The sequence below is a fragment of the Gopherus evgoodei genome, chromosome 4, assembly GCF_007399415.2.
Source record: "Gopherus evgoodei ecotype Sinaloan lineage chromosome 4, rGopEvg1_v1.p, whole genome shotgun sequence".
Taxonomy (NCBI): Eukaryota; Metazoa; Chordata; order Testudines; family Testudinidae; genus Gopherus; species Gopherus evgoodei.
In genome coordinates, this window is record NC_044325.1 from 143,450,496 (window position 1) to 143,477,517 (window position 27,022).

The following is a 27,022-nucleotide window of genomic DNA, read 5'->3' on the forward strand; positions in this document are numbered from 1 at the left end:
TTAGGAACTGAACCCAGATCTGCTGTGTCCCTGTGGGGACTAATCCTCGTGTGTGTGTGTGGAATACAGACCTCAACATTTCTGCTTCTCTCCTAAAGGCAAGGAATATCCTTAGGGTTGGGTGGGGGTGTTTTTTTTCTCCCCCTCCACCATTTTCATTGATTCTGATGGGATAGTAATTAGAATTGTTATGGACAGGGAGCAGAATTTGTACGAAGCTGGTGTAACCTTTTGTGATAATTTTACTTGAGTGAGGGGGAGAGAGAAGACTGCACTGGAGATGAACTTCCCTTCAATGGCTTGACAGGCAGGGCATGATTTGGTCCCTTCTTTGCTTTTATTGTCAGGCCATCCAAGCAGGAAGCAATGATTTCCGTTGATGTGCGTCAGCTCAGTGAAAAGGGGTCCCGTGTCAATGCTCAAAATGTGTTCAAACGACAAGGGAGAAACTGGTCAGTGTCCCTTTAAGAGAAAAAGAAAGCAGGAAGTCTGAGCAGAAAGCAAGTCTCAGCCTGGACTTCGATCCATCCTTGCCTGTGTAGGGTCCTTGTGGCTGTTTTCAAGCCCACACCATGGCTCCTAACCTGGGCACTTAAGTGTTTTCACTGCATATATTGCTCCTGAGCCAGCTGCTGTCTTCAGGTGAGTGGGAATTTCCTTTTATGTTTGTACAGTCTGTCTTCTAGATGTAAAGAGCTAGGTAATTGCTACGGAATGTTCCTCTCAGAGTCTACACTGGCTTTGTTGCACTGCATTATGCTTAGGGTGTTGTATGGAAACTCCTGATGTGCAACCAGGATTACACATAGTGCCAGGGTATGTGTGTATTTTTGTAGCATGGTATTCTGTTGTAATAACAATACTGAAATGCATTGTTATCCTCACATGCATGTGATAATGTGAGACCAGAACAGTGAGAGAGAGATGGATCATGTGCTGATGACAGCTGCAAAATGAAGCATTGAGGTGGGGGGGATGAGAAAGAGGGGGAGACTAGAGGTGATATCCCCGTGATCAATACATGTTCTATGCTGGAATAGAGCAGTACTGGCTTTCTTGTTCCGGAGGAAAATTCATTGTGGTTAAATCATTTGGCGTGACCTGAAAGACCATGTTAATCTTGGCAAGAACATCAGCCGGCTCACTAGCTCTTTTTAGCAACTTATACCTTGAGAACACTTCTGTATCGATCTGAGGATTCGCCGAGACACTTCCTCATTTTCTTTTCTGGGTGTGGCTCTAAGGGAGCCTGTGGATTTAGATCAGGGAACACACCAGACTTATGTGCCAGCTCCCACGAGCGAGGGACAGGGTTTGTGACCTTTGTGGCGAGCCACGTTGTTTAAAAAGTTGGTTTACTTTGAATAAGGTCCCTATCTCCGGTCTTGAATTTTGTGATCTATTTTTGTCTGGAATTTTAGAGCACATGCAAGAAGAGCGCAGGCCAGAGGGTGCTGGACTGCAGGTGTCCTCCATGCAGCTCTGCAAGCTCACTTTACCATGGGCTTGTAACATTTTTGCTACTCCAGCTCTGGACATCTCCTAAACACAGAGCTGGAAGGTGTAATTTCCAGCTTGGAGAAGCAGGCTGTGCCTGTGAATTGGCTAATAACTTACTCCGGCTATTCCACGGAGGGCGGGGATGCATCAAGCACTTTGCGAATTATGTGCGTATGGCTTTGCCACTGAGGGGAGTGAAGGGCAGCTGCCAGGAAGATGACAGCACTGTGTGATGGATGGGGTGTTTGGGGGTGGGAGGAAGCGAGTTTGGCTTGCCACAGCAGTACAGACATCTCTGCAGTGGAACATGGTAGCCATTTGTTACCAATTAATTCTGCACAATGGCTTTCACCTATGGGGAGAGTTATCTGATGAGTAGGGTTGGATGGGTATCCCGCTGAAGCCCTGAGGGCTGCTTGTAAGAAGCATGCTGTGCCCCATTCCCCAGTGGGGTGTTCATAGTGAGTTGTCGAGCCCCGAATATGCCTCAGCTGGCATTATCCTGTGAGGGGACAGCGTCGAAGGCCAACAGAAGCGTGTGCTTGTGCACTCATTCTTAGAACAATTGCAGGTGGGCACAAGTGACAGAACTGCAGACATATAAAATTCAGGAGTGTTTAGACATAGAATTTTGGTTCAGCTCTGTCGTGATGGGTTCAGGTGCAAAACTTGCATCTGGATCCCAATTTGGATGCTGAGCTGTCTCCCAGGCTGTTCTCTCTGCCCAAGTGCAATCTCTCTCACTGCTCAAGGCTGGGACATCCCACTGTGGAGTTTGGCACAAGCCCATTTCTAATGACCACATGAGCTTGAAGGTTCATTGTACTGAGATGCTGCTGCTGGTAAGTGAGATTTGAATGCTGAGCATAGACTGCTCTGAGTCTGGGAGTTTTTTTGCTCTCTGGGCAGGAAGCTGAGTGCTTCCTCTTTAACCAGTGGCAGTGAAGCTGGTGTTGCAATCCTCTAGGTTTCTGTTCTTGCAGCTGGGAGGTGCCTCTCTTACCTTGCAGCCCTCAACGCTTAGTATTTTTCCTGCATCAGTCAGTATTTCATTACCAGCCTGAGTGGCTTCTGACTGGGTTTCCCTGCACAAGGTTCACAGCTCCGTCCTTACCCCATCTTCTCCCATCCTTTCTGAGCTCTGCTTTCATGTTGTTGGCAGAGGGAGCTTGGTGGCTCCTTTTTAAGGGATATACAGAAGGACTCCACGTTATCAAGAAACAGCAGAAGAGTTGGAGATTGGGGAGGGAGGGGGGCGCAGTGGATCCAGGTAGGAGAATGGGTGGGGTGAGGTGGATCAATAACCTCTGAATACTAATGATACTGCTAGAGACAGATTGTTCCTGGTTATGCTGATTGGTATTGTCTGTGCACCACTGACCTCTGCTGGACAGAATCCGAACTCAGCCGTATGTCAACTCTCATCTCTTCTGCTGACATCTGATGGAGATTCTCAGACAGCTGCAGTGGCAGCAGACTGGGCTTTAGCCCATAGGGATCAGACTTCTTAGACAAGCCGCTGCTGTGAGGCTGTGTTGGTTCAGTGCAGTAGTAGGTGTGGCTGACTGTGTTACAATCAGCTTCTTATGGAAACAGATGGGATCTCCTTGTCCAGGCTGTGTGTGGCTTTGTCCCACATCTCATTTCAGGGAGCAGGAGAAGTGGAATGAGTGTTAGAACAGCAGGGAGGCATGTGAAAGCACACTGGGGTTGGTTTGACTTTACTGTCTGCCGGGGTTGTCTGTGTGTGTGTGTGTGTGTGTGTGTGTAAACGGCTCTTTTCCTCACAGACTTGTCTTCTCCCCCCTGCCTTGCACCTCAGAGCTTGAGCGGGCCTCATACTGAAAATGCAGAGCACGCCCAACTACCTCTGGAACACGGACGATGTGCTGGGCCAAGGGGCTACAGCCAGCGTCTACAAAGCCCGCAGTAAGGTGAGTGAGGGGCAGGAGGACAGCACAGGATGGGATGCCCTGGGGGTGGGAAACCTGAGTTGATTCGGTTGCAGCGTGCACATGCTTCTGTCAGGTGCAGAGTTTACTGGCAGTACATGGACCCACGTAGGCTCCTAATTCGATTTTCCTCCAGTCTGTCCAACCCTGCTGCTCTCACACACATCTCAGTGATGTTTGGCCAAACCCGCTCTCAACAACCAGCCCTACTCTGATCTTCCAGCTGCCAAGACCTCCCAATTTGTGACATGCTTCCAAACCCTCCTGCAAATTCCTAAGTGATGTGCACCCCATCCCAACTCCCTGTAGCACCCCCCCACCACACCGGAGCTACTAACCCTTCCCATGCACTCTCTTGCAACCTGCTCTCAGCTGCCAATCCCTGGGCATTCCCTTCTCATCTCAACTATGTGTAAATTAGCCCTGGGTGGGTAGTTTCTATCACTATCACTCCGTGCCCTGTTGGTGCCCTGCAGCCATTGCTTCATGCTGCGCAGCCCAGTGAGCAAAGCCAGGGTTGATTTTATATTCGTACATTTGATCACCATTTTACAGTCCCTGCACTGCTCTCTTCCTCAAGCAAAGACAGTGGGCTTCAAAATCATCCAAGGCAGTTTCTTGTTGTAACCTGATCCAGGCGAGTTTTCATTCTGAGGCTGACCTAGGCCATGGTTTTCAAGGGGTAATTTAGACTAAGGATCTGGTTCGGTATTTCAAAATGCCTTGGCTTATCTGTGTTCCCGTTCTATGCCCATGGTTAAACTCCCTGTGACCTTGGAGGAAGCGAGAGTTAGGTGAATGCCGAACGTTTTTGAAAAGGCACCCATAATCATTTGGAATGTATTGTGCATGAGTTCCAGGAAATGAACCCACTGGGACTGGGCCAGATGCTGATCAGTGTCTCTGCTCTCTGACGTTTATTCAGAGGGTTGTCTCTCTGCTCAGTTCAGAGAAAGGCTTTGGAAGGAGATTCAGTTTAAAGGATGCTTTATAATGTGAACCACTAACTCTCGTGGCGGAAAGACTGGAGGTGATGGTTTTGGGCCTTGGTGGAGATGTTTTACAGAACTGGATAAACATGTCCCGCTCAGCACCATTCACCTGGGCTTCGGGTGCGCAGAGTGAAGTGCAGTGAGCATCGCTGTCCTTGCTTTGCAATGGGGAGAAGGGATGAATCCTACAAAGAAACACAGACTTGCCAGGGTCGTTTCCTTGCCAAACTGCAATGTACTAACCATGGCCGAGCTATTTTGGTCAGGACAGGAACTGCACGAAGGCGCCAGGCTGGGTATGAAATGGGGAACAGAACTAGGGAGAGAGTCAAAGAACCAGCTACTGTAGTGCAGCCGTGAGCAGCGGCAGTGAATGAACAGTGTGTTAAACCCAGGGCTACTCTGGATCTTGTGGGCAGATTTTAAGGTGACACAAAGGGGAATTTGATTTCCAGTGGGAGCTGATCATCTCACTTCCCTTTGTGCCTTTTGAAATCCTCCCCCGTAATCTTTTCATTCCCATCTGGAGACTGAGCTGCCTTCTGGCTTTGGTTTTTATCATCCCCTCTAGAACAGAACAGAACCGCACCCACTCTACAGAGCATGTGTTGTCCACTAACCTGTTTTCTTGGCGGGTTAGCATTCCACCTGGGGGCCGCTGTCTGAATCTATCCTGTATCTTTTCTCCTCTTTGCCCAGAGATCAGGGGAGCTGGTTGCTGTGAAGGTCTTTAATAATGCCAGCTACCTGAGACCACAGGAGGTGCAGATGAGAGAGTTTGAGGTACTGAGGAAATTAAACCATAAGAACATCGTCAAACTGTTTGCAGTTGAAGAGACTGTAAGTCTGTCACTAGCTCTGCAGTGGGAAAGATGTGGCTTGGTGGTAATGCAGCGGGACTTGGCTTTTAGCAGCTGTGACAGGGCACCCATTGCTGGGGTGTGCCACTGCTGCTGAATAACCACAGCTGCTTCCTGTGGCTTTTCTCTACTCACCCTCAACCCTCCCTATTGTTTCAGCTCAAAGCACTTTACAGACATTCACTCGTGACATCTCTCAGCATGCCTGTGGTGTTATTCCCCACTGACGGATGGAGCATTGAAGTGACTTGGCCAAGGCCCCAAGGCAGCTGAGTGATGCTGCTAGGAATAGAACTCCGGTGCCTTGCCATCACATCTGGTGCTTTAACCACTAGTCCACCCAGAATCTCACCCCCTAAGCAATGGAGCCAAGTGTCCTGGATCTCACACTCAAGTGGTTCATTTGCCAATTCCTTCGAGTTCTGGGTGGGGTGTGTTGTGTTAATCAAGGACTTCATTTTGGGGGGCAGAGCTCATTTTCCCACCCAACATTCTTTTGACTGTGCGGTCAGTCATTTCTGACTAGAAGAGCCACGTAGACTTCTTGGACAAGGAAGGGATGCCACACTTCCATGGACGGGGCAAGGGGTAGGACACAGCAGCCTGCTCCGGGACTCTATGCATAACACAGCATCACAGGGCTGCTCAAGGGATCCATCTCTCCTTCTGCCCCCCAGACCCAGGGAAACAGCAAGCAGAAGGTGCTGGTGATGGAGTACTGCTCACGTGGGAGCTTGCTGAGTGTGTTAGAAGATCCAGAGAACTCCTTTGGCTTGTCTGAGTCAGAATTCCTTGTCGTGTTGCATTGTGTTGGTAAGTATCAGAGCTACTGGCTTGGGTGTCTGTGGCAGGAAAGGGGGATAAACGGGTGCTCAATGCAGCTAGTGGGGACATGGGATTTGTGTTCTACTGTATATAAGAATAGTCACACTGGGTCAGATCAAAGGTCCATCTAACTCAGCATCCCATCTTCCAACAGTGGTCAATGCCAGGTGTCCCAGAGGAAATGAACAGAACAGGTCGTCATCAAGTGATCCATCCCCTGTCACCCATTCCCAGCTTCTGGCAAATAGAGGCTAGGGACACTATCCCTGTCCATTCTGGCTAATAGCCATTGATGACCTATCCTCCATGAATTTATCCAGTTCTTTTTTTTTTTTTTTTTAACCTTGGCCTTCACAGTATCCTCTGGCAAGGAGTTTACAGATTGACTGTGCATTGTGTGTTCCTTTTATTTGTTTTAAACCTGCTGTCGATGAATTTCCTTTGGTGACCCCTAGTTCTTGTGTTATGAGAAGGAGTAAATAACACGTCCTTATTTACTTTCTCCACACCAGTCATGATTTTATAGACCTCTATCATATCCTTCCTTAATCGTCTCTTTTCCACGCTGAAAAGTTCCAGTTTTATTAATCTCCTCACACTCAGCTCCTCATCAGATCTGCTGTGGTGTAAAGATGTGGATGGGTGCAAAAACTAACTTATTGCATGCCTGGAGGTGCATTTTACAAAGCAGTGTGAATGGTGGAGAGTGAAGGCCTTTGTCTGCCGAATAAACGGGGAGTATGATCCCTCTGCCAGAACTGCACTTCCCATACCCACTTGTCCTTTGCTTATGCCAGCTGTGACTGTTAGTCAGTTCCCTTAAGAACTGAGACTGCCAAATTCAGGCCACGAAATGGTAACCGCTGTCTGTCACTACTGACCCAGGCTGGATTTGAACCAGTGACTTGGCAGGTGAAAGACTCCATACCCCGGAACCGAGCCCCTATACTGTCCACTTTCCCACCCTGAGAGGCCATTTGATGAGTGGGCATCTCCATGAGCCTATGTTGGCAGGACTCTAGGTGCTGCAATGCTCTCGGTCCCAGTAGCAAAGCCTGCCTTGAGCATGTCAGGAATGTCACCCTATGCTCTCCATCGAGGTGCTTGGATTCTGATGATGCCCTCAGCATCCTGAGGCTGCTGAGAGACTTAACTGTGCAACTGAACAAGAAGGTAGGTTGTGCCCACGTTATCTCATGTCTGAGATGGTATGGTTTGCCTGTGCCTGCTTCCCCTCTTTAGAATGGACGTCATGCTCATGAGTCTTCTCTGTTTTATCACAAGTTCAAGTTAGCTTCACCGGGTCTGAAAGCTGAACCCAGGGCCCTCTACCTGCCTGAATTTTAGTCCACACCGCTGCCTGTTAGCAAAGCTGGCTCAGAGAAGCTGAGGCCATTCTAAGCAGTGTCTCACTTCCCCATTGTCCTCGTAGTGGCCGGCATGAACCACCTTCGTGAAAACAGCATTGTTCATAGAGATATCAAACCAGGAAACATCATGCGGCTGGTGGGGGAAGACGGGCAGAGCATCTATAAGCTCACGGATTTTGGGGCCGCTCGAGAGTTGGACGATGATGAGAAGTTTGTGTCTGTTTACGGGACAGAGGAATATCTTGTGAGTAAAGCAAAATGCCAGTTGCTTAAGGAGCAAGAGTTCAGGAAGGAAGGGTTACTTTTTTCAACGTACATGGTCTGGAATGGTAGGAGCATGGGCTGTTGCTATGCTTAACGTATAATAACAATACCTAGTTCTGCTATAGCACTCTGCATCATTATCCCCATTTTACTGATGGAGAAACTGAGTCACAGAGAGGGGGGATGTGACTTGCCCACGATCATCCAGCAGGTCAGTGACAGAGCTGGGACTAGATCTTAGGTCTCTAGTCTCTGTCTGTTGCTCTGTCTACTTAGAATGGACGACCTCCTCTGTCCCCAAGCGTTTCTTTCATAGATACTCATTTGCTTGATCTTCACTTTCTATGGTCAAGGTTTTTGAAAGTGACTGGAGATTTGAAGTGCCTAAATTTTGGGGAGCCTAGCTTGCAGAGACCTGATTTTTGGTGCCTACGTTTTCGGAAAACCAAGCCCTCTGAAGGGTCTCAAGTTGGGCAGCCAAAAATGGAAGAACCCTAAATCACTAGTCACTGGGGAAATCTTGGCTTCCATGACCGACCTGCTGTAAGTAAAGCGGATTCATTCACAATGCTTTTCTTCCACTTCATCCTATTAGCACCCGGACATGTACGAGCGAGCGGTTCTGAGAAAACCCCAGCAAAAGGCTTATGGGGTGACTGTAGATCTGTGGAGCATTGGGGTAACCTTTTACCATGCTGCTACGGGCAGTCTCCCATTTATCCCCTTCGGCGGACCTCGCAGGAATAAAGAAATCATGTAGGTAGTGCCGCCGACAGGAGTGCGGTGTTTCAATGGGCTTTGTGTTGTCTGTTTTGGTGGAGTTTGATGAAGTGAATTGTGTCCTAAAGTGAGAAGCTGTAGTGACGAGTGGACGAGGTAGGCTGCTTGGAGAGCTAACAATGCACCCTAATCCAGACCTGCAATACCTCCTGCTCTGCCAGTGCTGTGTGCCCCTCCAGATCTGCCAGTGCCTCCTAGTCCTTGTGTTGCATCCTTTTCTCGAATCCCGCCTCTGTCCCGTTCTGAGGCTCTGAGTCTCAGATGTCTGCTGAAGACCCATTTCAGCTACTGATACCTCATTGTGTTGTTTTTATGAATGTGGAACTGATTGAGTGTGTTTGTGTTTATGCACCTTAGCTTACTGATGATTTAATCACCCAGATTCTCATGTATACTTTAGATCTGCTGGAAGTGTAGCCTGTGGCTGGCTTCATCTGCACTTCCCAGCATGCCCTGCTCCATGCTGTTCTTAGGAAAGGCCTCTTGGGGCAAGATAGAACATGAATGATATAGTAGGGACTGCACTTTCTGTGGGGCTGCCCCATCTTGGCAAGTCACCAATGCAGCCCCTGCTATTGACTGCCCCTGTGGTTAACACCACAGGGACGGGCACCAAAGCCCCCTTGGAGACCAAGCTGGCCGTGCTGTCCCTAACTCAAGTACATGAGGGATTAACTGTGTTCTGCTCAGAGTGAGCATCCAGGCAGGAAGATGGCAGAGCTGCAGTTGGCAATCAGTGCCCCTTTCTATGGTACGTTTGCCCTGATAACAGTGTTTCTGTGGCTTTGTGGTTTAACGGCTGAAAGACGGGGCAGCTTCTGATTTGACTTCCACGCTGTTGCTTGAAAGGTCCTCCCTCCCCCTGCCACGTACCATCTTCTGAAAGCAACGCAGCTTTTCCCCTGAGGGATGATGCAAACAGGTTTTGGATTTTTCTTTTCATACCTTTGTACTTCTAGGTGGGGGGTTGGTGGTTGATCGTTCTGGATCACAGCTTCAAAAAGCAGATGCCTAAATGGCACCCAGGAAGCAGGCAGGTGCAAACTAGTCTAAGCATGTGTGGGTTATGTGGCTGTACGTGCAATTGCCCATTTGTTTTGCTAGCACGCACAGTCTCTGCTCGCTTGTTCCCATTTGTCTGGTTTTCCATGCGCGATTTAGCCACCTCTCATTGTTGGTAAATTTTGGTTCTGTCAACTGAAACTCCTCCCTGATGATGTGGGAAGGTGGAGACTGACTTTCTCCTTAGCCGATCCATTTCACTCCCTCTGTCTGCCTGTATCCCCCTATACACTTGCCATTAAATTTGCAAGCCCGGTGATTGGAATCTGCCAAGAGGAGGCCAGTTGTCCAGTTTCCACACAACAAATGACTTTTCTTTCAACAGGTATAAAATAACGACTGAGAAACCAGCTGGAGCTATCGCAGGTGTCCAGAGGCAGGAGAATGGGCCCATTGAATGGAGCTATGAGCTGCCCATCACCTGCCAACTGTCTGTGTGAGTATTGGAAGGGGTGGGATAAGCCTGCAGTCTCTGCTTCCAGCGAGCTGTCCCTCCTCCTGCTTTGATCATAGAGCCTCCAACCAGTCAGTGAGTTGCATGGCCAGAAGTGCTGCTTTGGGCTGGAAAAGAGCACAGGGACTCTGCTCTGCCCTCAGCGTACTCTACGGATGTAGTGTTAGCATGCAAATATCCCTCCCCTAGATGTGCTCCTTCCACAGTGCCTGGACCAAGCGAGTCTGTAATAATATTTATACCTCTATATAAGGGATATTTTTCAGTGGTGCTTACGGAGATGTACTTGTTCTATGGGATTTGGGCACTGAAAATCTCAGCTGTAAAAGCCTACTCATTCCATCTGCTGGACTTCTCCATGCATCCCATTTTCTCTGTCTGATTATAAGCTCTTGGGGTAGGGACTGTGTTGTCCGTGTCACACGGGCTTACACAGCATAGCTGTCTACCCCTCTCTAGTGGCTGGACTGCAGAGATAGTTGAGTTGGCTACATCCTTTGAGCCAACAGAGCTGGTCTTTTAGCTCAGGCAGTGGAGGCTCTTGCTTCTTGATCATAAGGTGCGTTACTTCAATCCCAGCTGCCCATGATCCTCCCGAGTGTCCCGTGTCCCATACAGCGCCGGACACATGGCTGGTGTTTAAATAAATAACCTTGAGCATGATTAAGACTTTCGGAGCAATACGAGGCTCTAAAAAGCTGTGATTGCAGCCTCAAAGAGAATGTGTGGAGCCCATTGCTATCTCTGTGCCCTTAATTATAGTCTTCTGTGACTGTATACCTGTCTCCTGTGAGGTACTCATCAATATGTACCTAGAGGCCTGATTCTCATTTATGTTAAGGCTAGAGTGGTATAAAGGGCTGAAGTGTATATAAAATGCATCAAACCAGTTAGTGTTTGTCCCATGCTGTAAATCTCAGGAAAGAGATTTTGCCCGTTTTGTCACATTATCCCTCTCAGTTGAAGTGACTCACATTGTGTTGGTTAATTCCAAAATTTTCCACTATTGACAGTGTCTATATTAATCCTTTCACAGTAGAAGATATTTTGGTACTTAAAATCAGAATTTAGGGTGTAATTGTGCCGTGAGCCCTTATAGAACCTAACAGCCCTAATGACTTATCACTGTGATCAAGTGCATAACCAGTATGCGAGTGTATCAGTGTCTTAACAAATAACTTGGAGACTTCTCACAGTCAGTCATCTGTAGCAGCTGCACTACTGGGTGGGGTCTTAGTTTAATAATTTCTGCAGTGTGTTGTGACTTTCCAGGGGATCCTGAAAGTTCCACTGTCTCTCCTCTTTCTCCAGGAGCTACATGGATAATTTTAAAACCCCAACCGGGGAGATTTTCTTTGTCAATGAGCTCCCCAACTTCTGTCTACTCCCCCCCTTCCCATGTCTCTCAGTTGTGTATTAACACAGGCTCATAATCAGCTAATCAGACTTTGGGCCAGAATGCCTGGATTCTGTTCCTGGTGTTGACTCAGGTGCTGTATTGGGCAAAAAAAACATGTGGTTAATTTGGGGGTTTTTGTCATTTTCCTTCTCTGTGCCTCTGTTTTCCCATATGCAAAATGTAAATAATTATATTCATCTACTACACAAAGGAGTTTGGATTCATTCATGTTTTGTAAGTGTCTAGAAGGAAGTGCATTATGAGAGGGCATTGGAAAAAATATACATCTCTGGTGCTCAGGGCCGCCGGCAGGTGGTGGGGCAAGTGGGGCAATTTGCCCCAAGTCCTGGGCCCCGCAGGGGCTCCACGAGCCCTGGCCTGGTGGCGGTCTGGGTCTTCAGTGGCAGGGGGCCCTTCAGTGCTGCCGAAGACACGGAGCGACTGAAGGGCCCCCCACCCCCAAAATGTCCCATGAGTCCTGGCCCGGCAGCAGTCCAGGAAGGGCCGGCTCCTCCATTAGGCAACCCTAGGCGGTCGCCTAGGGTGCCAGGATTCAGGGGATGGCATTTTTTGCGCTCCGTATGGGGCGCACGGGAGCTTCCGGTTCCACTCCCATCGTGCCGCCGAAGAAGGACCTTCTACCGACGTGTTGCAGAAAACAGCAGCAGGCAATTGAGCAGCTCAATGACCGCTGCTGTTGCCTGCGGCATTTCGGCAGAGGGTCCGTCTTCAGCGGTGAGATGGGAGTGGAACCGGAAGCTCCCGCGCACCCCATGGGGAGCGCACAAAATGCCAGCCCTCGAATTCTGCCTAGGGAGCCAGAAACCCTGGCACCGCTCCTGGGTCCAGGTCTTTGGCGACATTTTGGCGTCAGGCGGGCCCTTCAGTCGCTCTGGGTCTTCGGCAGCATTTCGACGGTGGGGGGCCCTTCAGTGCTGCCGAAGATGCGGAGTGACTGAAGGGCCCCCACCGCCGAAGACCCAGACCGCTGCCAGGTGAGTACAAGCACCGCAGCTCCCCCGCTTTGCCCCAGGCCCCCTGAATACTCTGGGCAGCCCTGCTGGTGCTCCATTTTGGAACAGTCTTTCTAGTACTTTGTAGCCTCTTTCCCAGTGTCCTTTCTCTTAACATGCTTTGAGGTGATAGTAACTTATTAAACTCTCCCCCCTCCCCCCGGTGCCTTGCCTATGCATGGCAAGGCACAGTTCGTGAGAGGAGGAAAAATGAGCCAAGCGTCTAATTCCAGTTCTACTACTTTTGTACAATGAGTGAGCTTCTTTACGTAGTTCCCCAGAGACATCAGCAGCTGAAGTTTCAGTGCTAAGGCACTGTCCATATGCAGCAAAAGGCCACCCTTTGTATCTCCGTTGTCTTCAAATAGCTGATGAAAACTAAAGAAATGAAATAAAATTCTGTTGATACCCTTCTGATAATCAGTGTGAAATATACATCCAGGAGTTAGGACATTTCCCAGTGAGCAAGTGTGCACATTGTAAAACACACCAGTACTGTAAAAATCATCCCTGCTCCTCCCAGGTCTATTTTGTTCCAGGTCTTGTACTGTGCTCATTGCTGTGCTATCTGGGCACCTGAGGTCAGGGTTAAAACATATTGATGGGGCAAGGTGAACACTTTAATAGAGCTTACCTGAGCAATGGTTTTTCCATCCTGTGAAAAATTTCAAGTTACCGAGAGTTTTTCTCATCCTAAATTGGGAGGAAGAGTGGAAATCTAGAAAATTTTGCATGAACCAAAAATCCCCCCCAAAAGTTCAGTTTGGGCCAATCAAAATGTTATGTTCTGGTTGCAACTTTTTTTCTTAAACTTTTTAGTTTAATTTTCACTACAATTTTGAACAAGGCCTTTCGATTTGAACAAAACTTTTCACTTTGAAAATGTTGAAATAAGGTGTTTCAACCATTGGGGCGAGGGGTCCAATCTTTTTTTTTTTTTTGGAGTTGGGAAATGGACACTGTTTTGCAAACAGCTTTGACTAGAACAAGTGGGCGAAAAACCAGTCAAAATATTCCCAAGCAGCTCTAGACTTAAGCTACTGCTGCTGTCTGTGCCATCCCCGTCCTGTGGCTAAAGGAGTTTCAGTCTCTAGGGCTGTCAATCCAGCGCCTCTCGCCAGCCCTAAATTCCCCTTAAAAGAAAAGGCATTCATTTCTTAAACCCTCCCCTTGCTTCCCCCCCCCCAAATCATTCCATCCTACCAAGAGGAGACTTCAAAAATTCGAAAGAGCTTTATATTCAGTCTGTCTCTTCCTGGCTGACAGCCTGTGAACCTATTTATTCTCCGTTACATCCCCAGGGAAATGAATATTGGGAAAACAAAATCCCTAGTTCCTGAGTTTGATTTATTTGGGAGGGCTAAATTGTAATGGAGCATCTGGAGAAATGCATGTGACAAGCCCATGGATGCTGGATGAATATTGTATGGGGCTGTGTCAACGAAAGCTGAATGTATCCTTAATGATGAAGTATAGGCCATGCGTTCCTGAGAACTCGTCAGGGAAGCTATTCGGCCATGCCATGAAATGGGGAGTAAGTGGTATACAATTTGATGATGTGTCGTCCTTATAATTCCCAGTCCCATTCTTTTTGTAATTGATTGGAAAGATTACAAAGGGAGTTGGACCAGGATCATAGAGCGCATGGATTCTTAACCTGGGGCATATGCTTTTCATCTGTAGATTTCAAGGTGCTTTACAAAAGAAGGTCTAGTAGTATCTCCATTTTACAGAGGCACAGACAGGCAAAGTGACTTGCCCATGGTCACCCAGAAGTCAGTGGCAAAGCTGGGAATAGAACCCAAGTCTCCTGAGTCTCAGTCCAGCACCCTATCTATTGGAATGGGGTGTGTGCGTAACATCATCTTCATTCTCTTTCCTTCAGGGGGCTGAAGAGCCAGCTCATCCCCATCCTGGCTAACATTCTGGAAGTTGATCAAGAAAAATGCTGGGGCTTTGATCAGTTTTTTGCTGAAACAACTGACATCCTGCACAGGATAGTGGTCCATGTCTTCTCCTTGCAGCAAGCTACCATGCACCGGGTCTACATCCATGCCTACAACACGTAAGCACAGCTTAGCCCCTGGCAAATCTGGGAGAAGAATCCAGGAGTCCTGAGTCGCAGGCTAAATTTTCACTGCAGGTTTATGGTGTGAACCTGGGAGAGGCACGTATTCTCTTTGCACCTCAGCCAAACTGGCTGAAAAATCAGTGGGAAAAGCAGAAGGTTCAGTTTAATGCTGAGCTGTGCTTTCCTAGGGAAATGTATCTGCTGGAAGGGGTTGCTTATTGCTGTCCCCTGTATGCCTGCTCTGCTGCCCTCCACTGCACAGGAGGCTGCATTTCATTGGAGGAGAAGTGATCCTTGAGGGTTTTTTTGCTCATATTGGGCATAATCCGAAACCCATTAATGTCAAAGGAAAGTCCACCCCCTCTGACTTCATTGGAAGTTAGGTCAGACTGCTAAAACATTCAGGTGACAGAATGCTCAGGCAATGGCAATCCACAATAAGTATCAGTGTAAACAGGTCTGATGCCACATGCTGCCAGGAAGCTTTGCTGGATCTCAACTGAGTTTCCTTTAGTGAATGATAAACTCAAGGCAGAATAATAGCCAAACTACAGACTATTGTGTGAAATTATCTTGATTGCTGATAGCCTCATGTTTTATTTCCCTTCCGTTCCCTTGTTTTTTGTTTCAGTACCACCATATTTTTAGAAGCTGTCTTTACACAGACAAATATAGCCCCTCACCATCAAGAATATTTTTTTGAAGGTCACCCTTGTCAATTGGAACCCAGCCTGCAAGCTCACAATTTCTCCAGAACCACAGAAAATAGCCCGCTGACCTTGCTGAGCAGTGTACCGCAGGAACCCGTGGGAGTGAGATTCAGAGATCGTGAGTACAGTCATCTCATAAAATGGAGCCTTCTGCTTCCCGTCCAGCCATTTGAGCTCTTCTAGTGGGTTTAGTTTCTGCTATCTGTGCATGCATACATATGGTCACGCTTTCAATGTCCTCCTGATACAGGGCTCTTGGTCACTTCTTCTGGAGTTTCACTGCAGAACTAAATTATTAAGGCAAAGTTCAACAGAGAGGAAGGGATGGTTTTGTGGTTAAAGGCATTGGACATGGTTGGGTTGGGTTCAGTTTTCATCTCTGACACAGATTTCCTGAGTGCCCATGGGGAAATCATTTAACCTCTCTGTACCTCTGTCCCCAATCTGTAAAATGGGAATAATAATACTCTGTTCCCACCCTTTGTCTGTCTTGTCTGTTCAGATTACTCTTCAGGGTGGGAACCACCTCCTGCGATGTCTCTGGAGAGTGCCTAGCACAATGGGGCCAGGATCTGGCTGAGACATCCAGGTGCTACTATTAGTCAGTAGTCTGAGCTGTGGTCTGCCCTGCTGAACCCAGAGATGTGGGCGAGTGATCTGCACTCAGGACTAGGAGCAAGGAATTCCTAGCTTCTCATCCCAGATCTGACACAGATTCCCTCTATGGACTTGAGTGAAAATTTTCTGCCTCTCATTCTCTATCTGTAAAATGTAAATTGTTTAGCCGTGTCTTAAAGATATGAAGAGGATTAATTAGTTAATATTTGTAATTCACTTGTGATCTCTGAAGTGCTCTCTACATGCTAAGTACTGTTGTGTATTAGGATCCACACTGCAGTTCTCTGCTTTATATCCTCTCTTTATTCCGTGTGCAGAACTCCAGGGCAAAATGCGTTGCAGAGACCCACAGTGTGAGCTGGAGAGGAGAACATCACTCTTCCCATTAGATTAGACAGAGAAGTGCCCATAAAGCCTTCAGGGAAGGATGCTTTCTGTGTTGATGTCTGTATAATAAAACATTGGTTGAGATGAGAGTGGCAGACAGTTAAATTCCTGCTTGGTTTTTGTGCACAGGAGCTGATGGTACAACTTCCAAGAGATAGGGTAAAATTTTAAACATTTCCTATGCGACTTAGAAGCCTAAGTCATTTTTGAAAATAGAACTTGGACTCCTAAGTTACATGGGAGATTTGGAAAATGTCCCTCCGTATCTGATGTAATACCTATGATTTGCCCAAGTGAGCACTAGATGTCACTGCTGATCCACAGGAGTGCAACTCCATGAGAGATTCCCTGTTAACGAAGCAATCATGAAGCACAGAGGTCCCTGTGTATATTGGGTGATATGGGAAATATACCCACAAAGGACTCTGAATGATGTCTCTTGGTTTTCAGCATCACTTGAGTTTCCAAAGTTTGTCCCAAAGGTTGATGTCCTAGCTGACTGCAGCATGGCAAAGGTATGTTGGGGATTTCAGCTCAAGATTGAAACAGGCTTTGGAAATCACGCTCAAGTGAAAGAGTGGTCATTGGCAGTGCCCTTTTGCCTTCTAGGGTGTCCTGAGTGCTGTTCACCAGACACTGAAGATCTCTCGGTCACTTCTGAAATGTCAACAGTTTATTCTGAGAGGTCTTTACTGGGTGATGTAAGTACATGATGGCCAGTGTACCCTGTTGGCACTGTGTAAAGAACAGCGGGAACTGTTTGATTTCTTTTCTCTCTGTGTAGCTGATAGAAATATCTTGTGTTTGAGAAGCAGAACTCTTACTCAGACAATCCCCCAATAGTATTCTACAGCAGTGCTCCAGATCTTGCAGTGTCACTGCATATGCTTCAGTGGTTTAGAGAGAGAGAGTGTGTGCGCGCGCGCGTCATGTTAGATGTAAAAAATAAAACAATTGGGGATATTCTCTCTGCTTCTGAACTGCAGAAGGGTGCGTGCATGTGTATAAATTAGAGACACCTGAAAGCTTCATTCAGAGCATGTGTTCCAGATGGCATCCTTGTCCCCACTGTGGCTGAGCACTCGTCACAGTCTGACACCGATGTGTCAGTTCTGTTCAGGCCATGGTGGTGAATACAGCAATGTTAAGGCACATAGTACAGTGTCTTACCTGGTTAGACTCTAAGCTCTTTGGAGCAAGAACTCTCATGTTATAGGGCCCCTGATATCAGGTGATCAGAGTAAATGATAGATCTGTGCATATACTAAGAGCTGTGAGTAAATAATAGAGCTGGGTATATTCTACTGTTCATGGTTACAAGCACCAGGAAACCCTGAAGCACAAGGCTGGGGCTCAGGGGATGGGGGGCAGATGTGGTTGGAAGCAAATTAAGAACATAAGAATGGTCCTACTGGGTCAGACCAAAGGACCATCTAGCCTAGTATCCTATCTGCCGACAGTGGCCAGTGCCAGGTACCCCAGAGGCAATGAACAGAACAGGGAATCATCAAGTGATCCTCCCCTGTCTCCCGTTACTGGCTTCTGGCAAACTGGGTTTGCCAACTGGCAAACGCTCTAAGTTCAGATGCATTGCACCCCTTGTGTGAGGGGTGTTGGGTGATTCCAGACAAACCTGACTCTTTGCAGTGAGAGCCTGAAAGCCAAGTGCTCCTGTGTTCTGGAGAGAAGGGAAGCAGCCGTTTCGATGCTGAGCTGCTTGCAGCATACCGAGCTGAAGGCCTTCGTGTTGTAAGTATCACTTTGTTGCTGTCACTTCTGCAGCAAGGGGTAATGCAGGCATCAGTGCAGGATGCTCTGCAGCTGTGCACATGTGGTCATGGCACTGAGCTGTGTCTGTCCCACACATGGGCTGGTCCGATAGGAGCTCTGCACAGGCCCTTGTCTCTTGAGCTTGAAGAGAAGTTATTGCAGCTCTCAGAACATTAGGGATTAAGAGGGAAAGTTTCCAAAACTCCTGCATGACTCAGGAGCACAAGTCTAGCAGCAAGCCACTGGGATTTGTGCTCCTCCATCATGCTGGGGCTTTGGAAAAATCCACCTGAGGCCTCTTTGGTGGCCCCCACCTGCTGGACTGGGGCATCAATTATAGGATTCTTGGTTAATATAAATCCAAAGGCATGTTCTCTTCTCCAGACTTGGGACGATGTAGGTTTCCCACCTTCTGTATTGAGGCATCTGCTGATCTCGTGTGTGACAGAAAAATATGTAGAGCTCCGTTAATGTCTCTGTGGTGAATCTGGTGCTGCCTATTTGAAATCCTGGTGAGTTCTGCTCCCCATCCCAGGAAACAGCACAGGCCACGTGCACAGCCAGCAGACCAAGAACTTAATTGACTGCAGGAGACAAAGAATCAAAAACAAGGGCAGAGCATGTAGCTCCCAAGGTGCAAACAAGGGATCTAGAGGGGAACACCAGGCAGAGAACTCCCCTGACGGCCAAGGGCCTTTATTATCCACAGAGCTGGTACAGCATGGAAAGTAAGCAGTGCAGTATCCCTCTCCTGCCCCCAACCAGTGAGAGTACTTTCACCCTGACCGTCTGAACGACTTTCCCATTCTGTTTCCAGGGCCCATTCAGTCCTTGTCCTCTGTGCTGAGATCTTCAACCAGTGCTGGAAGTTTTGGTGATGTAGACACCAGTCCACTAGGAACTGGATCTAGCTGACCACTTGAAGCAGCGCTTGGCAGCGCCGCCTATTGGATAGAGCACTGGGCTGGGACTCAGGAGACCCAGCTTCTATTCCTGCCTCCTGCCCTTTGGTGACCTTGGGCATGTCATTTCCTCTCTCTGTGCCTCAGTTTCCCCATCTGTAAAAAGTAGCTAATGTCACTGGTCTCCACTGTAAAAAGAATTGAGATCTACTGATTAAAAAGGGCTGTACAATAGCTTGATATTACTTTTATTCCTGAAGTGATGTGACAAAGGCAGTGCTGTGTGCAGGAGGAACTTGTCAGGAGCCCTTGCTGGTTATCTGTAGGCATTGTGCTCCCAGATGATTGGGGCAGTGGAGAAAGAGACTTGTGAATAAACTAGATTGCTGGTGAGTGTTACGTTCCTGCGAATGTGCAGGAATGTATGAGCTGAATGGTTACCCTTTTTCCCCGCCCCCCCCGCACCTTGGATGATCAGTCTCCAGTTTCATAAGAACTTGGATTTTAGTCCCTGGTGGTCTGGCTGCTCTCTGGGGTTTTCCAGACTGAATATTACAGGGTACATCAAACTTATATAAGCCAAAGAGATGAATTCACAGCGTAAATTCAAGGAGACACCAGTGCTGAATACAAATGGAAAAAAAGAGCCTTGTTACCCAATAAAATGAAAACCATGTGAAGAGTTACACTGTATTAACCTAAATCCCAGAGGGAGGTCAGTCAGACCAGATGTTGTTCTCCCAAGTGAATGGGTGGAATCCCTGTCCTTTTGGAACAAGAATGGACAAAACCCTGTAGAATCATTCTGCATTTGCTCTGGAGGATGGATGTGTGTCTTCTATCTCTAACCTCTAGGATTCAGACCCATTACAGTGCATTTCTGCTGAGTGCTGCCTCCAGCCTAACCACACTCTTTTTTTTTTTTGTTGATGTGCCTTTTATTTCCATTTAAGAGGATCCATTAAGAGACCAAGTTAGAGGGACAATCCTACTAAATACAATACATTCATTGTTGTCACTGCTGTTCCAGTGAAATCCAAACCCATTCTTGGTCATGTAGCTTTTGTCTTTATTTATCACTTCAGTGGTGGAAAATGGTTTATTTGGGGTTGGGTTATTTTACTGCTGAGAGAGCTGCCTAGGGGGATTTAGAGGTGTGATTCCCATTCATTTCAATGGGAGCTGTGATTGTAAATCTCCAGATGCCATTGAAACTTCCACTCTAAGAAGAGGGTTTTCATTTGCCCAGATGTTATCTGCCCCTCTTAGCCCAGAGCAGGAAAAGCCCCTCTGAATCTGGCCTCTGGTTTAATAAAGCTTTGATCTGTGTCTAACAGGTATGATTCTGTTTCTGGAGGCAACAGTAGTCCCGAGCTGAAGGATCTGGCTGAGGTGAAAACAAGGCTGCAGACTGTGAGTATGTAGCTCCAGCAACTGGTGTTACGTGGGGGGGAGCTGAGAAGCCCATATGGAACTTCTGATTAATGGAGAGCCCTGGTCTGGACCTTTTCTTTCCCACTGTAGGTCACTGAAGACCTCACAAGATGTTCCCACAGCATTTCTGAACATAATGGGACATTGGACTCTCTCTTGTCTGAGTTGGTAAAGCACAGGAAACAGGCACACGAAGACAGGTTTGTGGAATAAGCTTTTGTTTAATGTTGAAAAAGATTAATATATTTTCACGTGCAACTGTCTGTATATTGCTGTACACACTTATTTATAGTGTGTGCATATATCGATGTACAAGTTACAGTACACTACCAATATTTGTGTACAGTTAATAGTACACATTTTATATATTAATATTAGTTTGCATTTAAGTGGAAGATATAACAATTTTATGTCAGATATAAGTGGTGTACTGTATATATGTGTATACAGTTCCAGTACACTGTCCATATTTGATACCTTATTTTACACTTTATATTTAAGTAATATTAATAGCTGTACCATCATTAGCACTAATAATATTACTTTGGACATACTATAGCGCCTTTCATCCATACAGCTCCAGGCACTTTCTAAACATATCATTATTGTTATGGGAAAACTTTGGAAAATTGGCACCAAATATGTCAGCATTTCCCCCTCCCCCCTTTTTTCAGTCTTTTCTAATAATTATCCCCATTTTCATATGTGGGAATATGGAGTCAGTGGCAGGACTGGGCTTAGAACGCAGGACTGTCACACACATAACAACTAACCCCCTGCCAAGATTCAGGATTAGACTAGGTAACTCTTGCGATCCCTTCCAACCCATGGTTCTATGATTCTTTGACTGTCAACTCCCAGGCCCATTCCCTACCTACTGGACCGTACTGCCTGTAACCTTCTAGTAATGTTCTTGGTGCATTTGCGTTGGCCAGCTGTGATTCTAGGGAGCATGATTTCATTTCAGGCCACTTATTTGGACCTTGTTTCACTTTCTGCTCTGAGAACAATTCAGTCCCAGCTTCTAGAGAAACATACGTATAAATGGAAAGAGGAGCAATGTGTATACACTTACACCACCAAAGACTATAGTACCTTTGATCTCAAGGATGTTCTTTATCATTCTTATCTAACACTTGCATTGAGGATGCTAGTTTCCTGGATTAGAGTACCAGGGACTGTCTTATGGTATTAACAAAGCCAGAGCCTGAGCTTTCCCCCAGGAGCCAGAAGAGATTGCACTCAGAAGCCTTTGTGTTTCCAGGTCATTGCTGTTTAAATTAAGCTATATTTAGAATGCTGCTTATTGTTATAATGCCCATCATGGCAAGTGTCACAATGCCCGTTACGGGTGAATGCTGATAATAAGCTTAGATGAGAAGGAGAAGTTTGGAGGGACGGGACTCCCCTTTGGAAGGAGATGGGGAGGTTGCCTCAGGCAAATGGAGCAGTGCAAATGAATTGACAGCTATAGACAATCAAGGAGGTGTCGGGGGAGGAATGGGCAGGAAGCCAAACCTAAAGGAGCAGAGGAGTTAGGTGAAGATGAGGTTAAATGGAGACAGGAGGGGCAGCATAGGTGGAGGTGAGGCTGGCAGAGCAAGTCTCTGGGGGAGGATTGACAATCAGGATGTGGTCTCAGGCACCAGCTCCTAAATACACCCACTTCTGTGACTCAGTTTGAGGTTTTCTTGGTGGGCTCCCAATTTCCCCATTGGCTAAAGGATGTTTAAGTGTCTCCTCACCTATGCGTGCCACACCGGCCAGCTCTGTTTTTATTTGAATGCCCGAGGAGTGAACCCATGAAAAATGCCCAGACCCTGCACCAGGGAGCTTGCAGCCTGCTCCAGGCACAAGCACAATATTTCGTAGGGGTTAAAGTCAATTGCAACAAGAGGAGTTCTCACTGCACCAGCTGAGCTAATAGGAGTGGGAGCTGCTCTTCCCAAGCTTGGGAGGGAAGGGGCAGCACCCATCTGCTATGAGCAGAGGTGGTGGAGCTATGTTCCTCTCTGTCCCACTGCCCACCACCACACCCCCTGGGCTAATACAAGCTGGGAGTGGGGGGAAAAGAAGCTTGCAATAGGCACCATTGGGAAATCTCTTTTGGGGCAGGGACTGTGCTGCTTTTCTGCTTGGAAAATGCCTCAGAACATTGCAGGTGCTACCAGAACCAACCAACCACAATAACAGGTGTGTTTTAAGGATGAAGCCGCATGATCCTGGCCTCCCATGGGAAGAGCTGCAGGACAGCCTTCTTTGGCCAGGCCTTCCCCCTGATGAATTTCTGGCTGGCTGCCACAGAAGGAGATAGGGTTTAAGCTCTCTTGAGCCTTTCCTTCGCTGAGCTTTTAGTTAAAATCTCCCACTTGTGCATCCCACCTCTGTTAGCAACAGTGGGAGCCTTTGTTTTAACCGGTGTGTCGTCTAACCCCACTCGGAGCAGGGCTAAACAACACTGCGGTAAAAGCACCTGCGTGTGCTCTTTCTATGCAAGGGCTCCTGCTGGGGGAGCCGTGCCTGCAGCCGATGCAATGCTGGGAAACTTAACACAAGGCTCCGTGTTGGTGCAGCCTTCTTGACATCTTGAATGTCTCAGCTTAAGTCTAGTGAGATGCCTGGACACCCCAATGGTGGGAGCCAAGTAAAGACTAGTAGCAGTACGAACAAGGAGGGATTTGGTGGTTTGTTGTGTGAGATGACAAGTGAATATCTCAGGGATGGTCTTGGCCACCTAGATTTCAAAGTCCTGCTGGGGTAGTAATAATACCTCTCTTTGTGCAGAGCTTTCCATTTGTCAATCTCAAAGAGCTTCACAAAGAAGGTCAGTATAATTATCCCCATTTTACAGAAGGCGAAACTGAGGTATAGAGAGGGGATGTGCCCAGGGTCATGCAGCAGGCCAGTGGCAGAAGTGGGAATAGAACCTAGTTATCCTGAATCCCAGTCCAGCGCTCTATCCACTAAGGGGCACAGCCTCCACTTTGCACTCTGTGTGACTCACAGGGAAATGGGTTGCTGCAGACACAGCTCCTCGTCTGAAACGAGGTTTAATTGAACATTAGGATGGAAAGAAAACGCATCTCATGTCCTGGTTCCACAGCATCCGGCAGATGGAGTGCTGCCTCGAGAAGATGCAGCTCATATACAAGCAATTCAAGAAGACCCGGATGAGTCCGCGTAAGTAGGTGAAGTTGGTGAGTTAGGCACCCGACTTCGAAAATTTCAGCTGTAGTTTTTTTCCATCAAGCAATCTCTTGCTATAGTGTAGCAGCTGTGAGTATATGCAGGTACCTTTATCAGGCTGTATGAATGTGGAAGGTCTCAGTGTTCTTTCCCGTCACATGACCAATAAATATCTTTCTCTTTTCTAGGGCTAGCCTACAATGAGGAACAAATACACAAGCTGGATAAGTAAGTAAATAACCCATTGTTCCAGGGTCTTGAACGCCTGGCCATAGTTAACAGGGCCGTTCAGTGTCTGGCATTTCTGGTTGCCTTTTGAGGAGACTCAAAATGTTCTCAGATTATTAATGCTAAGAATGTCTTATCAATCCCAGCCCTTTCCTCCCAGCCAAACTACAAACTGCTTTAGAAGAAGGTGCAAGAAACTCCATAGTGTGAATATACGTACCCTGTAAGATTTTTGGGACAGAGACTGTCTTTTCATTATGTGTATACAGTGTCTAGCGCAAAATGGCTCAATCAGTGACTGCAGCCTTGAGGCATTATCACAATACAAATTAAAACTAATAGTCATGGAGAATGATAAAACAACCTGCCCGCAGGTTACTGCCCACCAGCAATTAATGGCTGGCTTATGCACGAAGACCCCTGTTCAGGAAAGCAGTTAAGTCACACGCTTAACTTTTGGTGAGAATTAGGTGTCCAAATGGCACTTGTTCTTTTAAAAATCTCCCCCAAACCCAACTGAAGCCAATGGGACTTAAACAGATGCAAAACGTTAATCACATGCTTAAATGCTCACCTGACACAGAGTTTATACGCCCTATATATTTTATCAGATATAATGTTACTGTGGACTTTCTCATTAAACTTGAAGGTGGAGCTTTTTCAAAAGCACTTGTGGAATTAGGAGCACAAGTCCTAATAGCTTTCAGTAAGACTTGTGTGCCTAAATCTCTTAGATGCTTTTTGAAAATCTCCCATTAAAGAGAGTTTCCCTACAAAATTTTGCTTGGGACTTGTTTATTTTTACACCACAGCAGAATTTGCCATGCCTTCAGAAAGTGCAGCGCCCCTGCCCACCTTTCCTTTCTGGAGACCATTTCAGCGCTCATGTTACTTCAGCGACGGTACTGAATCTCACCCAAATAATGCTCATTTTCTTCTTCCTCTCCCTCAATCTTTTCAGGATGAATTTAGGGCATTTGGCCAAAAAGGTCTTGTCAATTTTCCAGGAGGGCTGCGTACAGAAATATCAAGCTATGCTGACCATCCATGGGAACATAACGAGGTAATGGCCGTGCTCTCTTCTTCACCTGTGTCCTGTGTGTTACACCAGGTATCCGGGTTCTAGTTTTCCATGTAACCAGAGCTGGTGCTTCAGGAGTAGCCTCTGTGTTCATAGTCATGGGTTGGGATCACCATGGTGCAGGGGCTGTGATTCTTGTGAAATACCAGTATGTAGTCATCCCTTCGAGAACTTCTTGTAGCTCCTAAAGGTCTCCAAACATTACACTAATGGTGGGGCTTGGTTCAAGATATATTACTAGTACCTCCCATTGGGGTTGGGGAGGAAATAGTAATGTCACAAAGCTAGTAAGAAACACTCCAAGGCTGCTACTGCCTGTCTTGTGTGTTTATACTGTGCCAAAAATTTCTCAGCCATTGATCTATAGAAGAGCTTATTAGGAAACATGGTGGAGAGGTCCTGCCAGTGATGTTCCTAAAGGTGTGGACGTATGTAATTTGGAGACAAGCCCAAGTCTGAATCCTGGATCCATGTTCTAGCCTGTATCTATTTCTGCGATGGTCTGAATCCAAAGAACCTGAACCGTGGGAAAGACTGAATTTAGATTCAGATTCTGACCCCCCACACACACACTTTTGGATTGCTTGGATGCAGGGTCTGGGTTTGGCAGGGCAATGGCAGAATCAGAAACAGAACCCAGGTCTCCAGAGTCCCAGTCCAGTACTCTGTCCAATCGGCTGACCAGGGTCTAAGTAATAACCCAGAGCACAGGAAAAAGTTACAAGTGGGTAAGAGGAAGAGAAAATTAATTCGCTGACTGGGTAAGTGCTGACCAGTCGGAGTTGAGGGAGAAGACAAAAAGGGGTGATTTCCCTGACTGTCCCCTCACACCTCTGTACTGGGGAACACACACATGGAAGCATTTAAAAAAAAAATCCAGCTGACCATCCCTCCCCGTGCAAAACTGCCTCAGCTTCCCTTCAAGTGGCTGATTTCTTTGTTCATTCAACAGGAGGGTTTCATGTACCACAAGGAGGCTGCTATTAAGACAGAGAGCTCCGCTTACAAAGAATGATTTTATGTTAAATGGTGTTTGGGGAATACAGCAAAGAGCAAATTGCACAGTGGTGATTGAATGCTGCACAGTGACTTATTACATTAAAAAAAAGTGGAGTTACTTAGCTGTGGCTGTTGCCGAGGTTGAGTTTTTGTTGCAAAGTTGCTTTTAAACTGGAGCATCTTCTCCCCAAGGCTTTAGGTGTGGGTGGGAATGATTTTATCTAACAGTTAGCATTAGAACTTGCTTGTGGTTTGGCCCCTCTGTTTCTGAGCTGGAAATCAAGTTCAGTGAGATTTACTGTGTGGGGGAACTTTTAGAACAAGCCTAGTAATGAAGCTCAAACCTCCTGTAGGTGGATCTCATAAAGTCCTAGGACATCTTTTTCAGGAGCAAGCATCTGTCTTTGTCTCTTTGGCTACCATTTTCTTTCTTCCCCCCACACTGTTGGGTGGGATGCACAAGGCACCCCCTTGGAGAAACAGCCTAGAGCAGTGGCTCTCAACCTTTCCAGACTATTATACCCCTTTGAGGAGTCTGATTCGCCTTGCGTACCCCCGAGTTTCACCTCACTTAACTAGTTGCTTACAAAAATCAGACATAAAAATACAGAAGTGTCACAGCCACTGGTACTGAAAAATGGCTGCTTTTCTCGTTTCTACTACATAATTATAAAATAAATCAATTGGAATATGAATATTGTACTTACATTTCAGTGTATAAACAGTCATGGTCTGTATGTATTTAGTTCGTACCGACTTCACTAGTGCTCTTTACGTAGCCTGTTGTAAAACTAGGCAAATATCTAGATGAGTTGATGTACCCCAGGAAGACCTCTGTTTACCCCCCTGGGTACACATACCCCTGGTTGAGAACCACTGGACTGAACAACCTCTTGAGGTGCCCTTCTTCCCTACCCTTTTCTAATCCTGTGCTGTGCAACAGTTCTGACTAGCTGCAATCCCGGACCCCAAAAGTGGCTGCATTTCAGTGGTAGGGGAAGGAGTTCTTGAACATCATAATGGATGCAATCCTGCAGTCCCCATTCCCTGTGCAATTAAATCTCCTGTTGACTTCAGTGGGAGTTTTTTCTCTGAGGATGATTTTCACCCCTTTGCAGAGGCGACAGTATGAGGCCTTTGCAACAAATCAGTCTCTTTTAGATTT

The 27,022-nt window shown here is 46.9% G+C and overlaps 1 protein-coding gene across 7 annotated transcripts in view; it reads left to right on the forward strand.

Annotated features, from left to right (window-relative positions):
• Positions 1 to 27,022, forward strand: part of IKBKE (inhibitor of nuclear factor kappa B kinase subunit epsilon) — a 149,485-nt gene that overhangs the window by 7,525 nt on the left and 114,938 nt on the right. For 5 of the 7 annotated variants that reach the window (XR_004000257.1, XR_004000260.1, XM_030561626.1 and 2 more), the window contains exons 2-18: positions 348 to 642; positions 3,323 to 3,434; positions 5,144 to 5,284; positions 5,982 to 6,117; positions 7,562 to 7,743; positions 8,359 to 8,519; positions 9,931 to 10,041; positions 14,357 to 14,536; positions 15,174 to 15,370; positions 16,708 to 16,772; positions 16,867 to 16,958; positions 17,905 to 18,006; positions 20,267 to 20,342; positions 20,454 to 20,563; positions 23,467 to 23,543; positions 23,738 to 23,777; positions 24,739 to 24,840. Coding sequence is in view for 3 of the 7 variants with exons in the window: in XM_030561626.1 (XP_030417486.1) it covers positions 3,348 to 3,434; positions 5,144 to 5,284; positions 5,982 to 6,117; positions 7,562 to 7,743; positions 8,359 to 8,519; positions 9,931 to 10,041; positions 14,357 to 14,536; positions 15,174 to 15,370; positions 16,708 to 16,772; positions 16,867 to 16,958; positions 17,905 to 18,006; positions 20,267 to 20,342; positions 20,454 to 20,563; positions 23,467 to 23,543; positions 23,738 to 23,777; positions 24,739 to 24,840 (1,859 nt within the window). In the remaining 4 variants the exon portion in view is untranslated. Of the gene's footprint in view, positions 1 to 347; positions 643 to 3,290; positions 3,435 to 5,143; positions 5,285 to 5,981; positions 6,118 to 7,561; positions 7,744 to 8,358; positions 8,520 to 9,930; positions 10,042 to 14,356; positions 14,537 to 15,173; positions 15,371 to 16,707; positions 16,773 to 16,866; positions 16,959 to 17,904; positions 18,007 to 20,266; positions 20,343 to 20,453; positions 20,564 to 23,466; positions 23,544 to 23,737; positions 23,778 to 24,738; positions 24,841 to 27,022 lie in introns of all 7 variants that reach the window. The other 2 variants (XR_004000258.1, XR_004000259.1) reach the window with 2 other exon arrangements.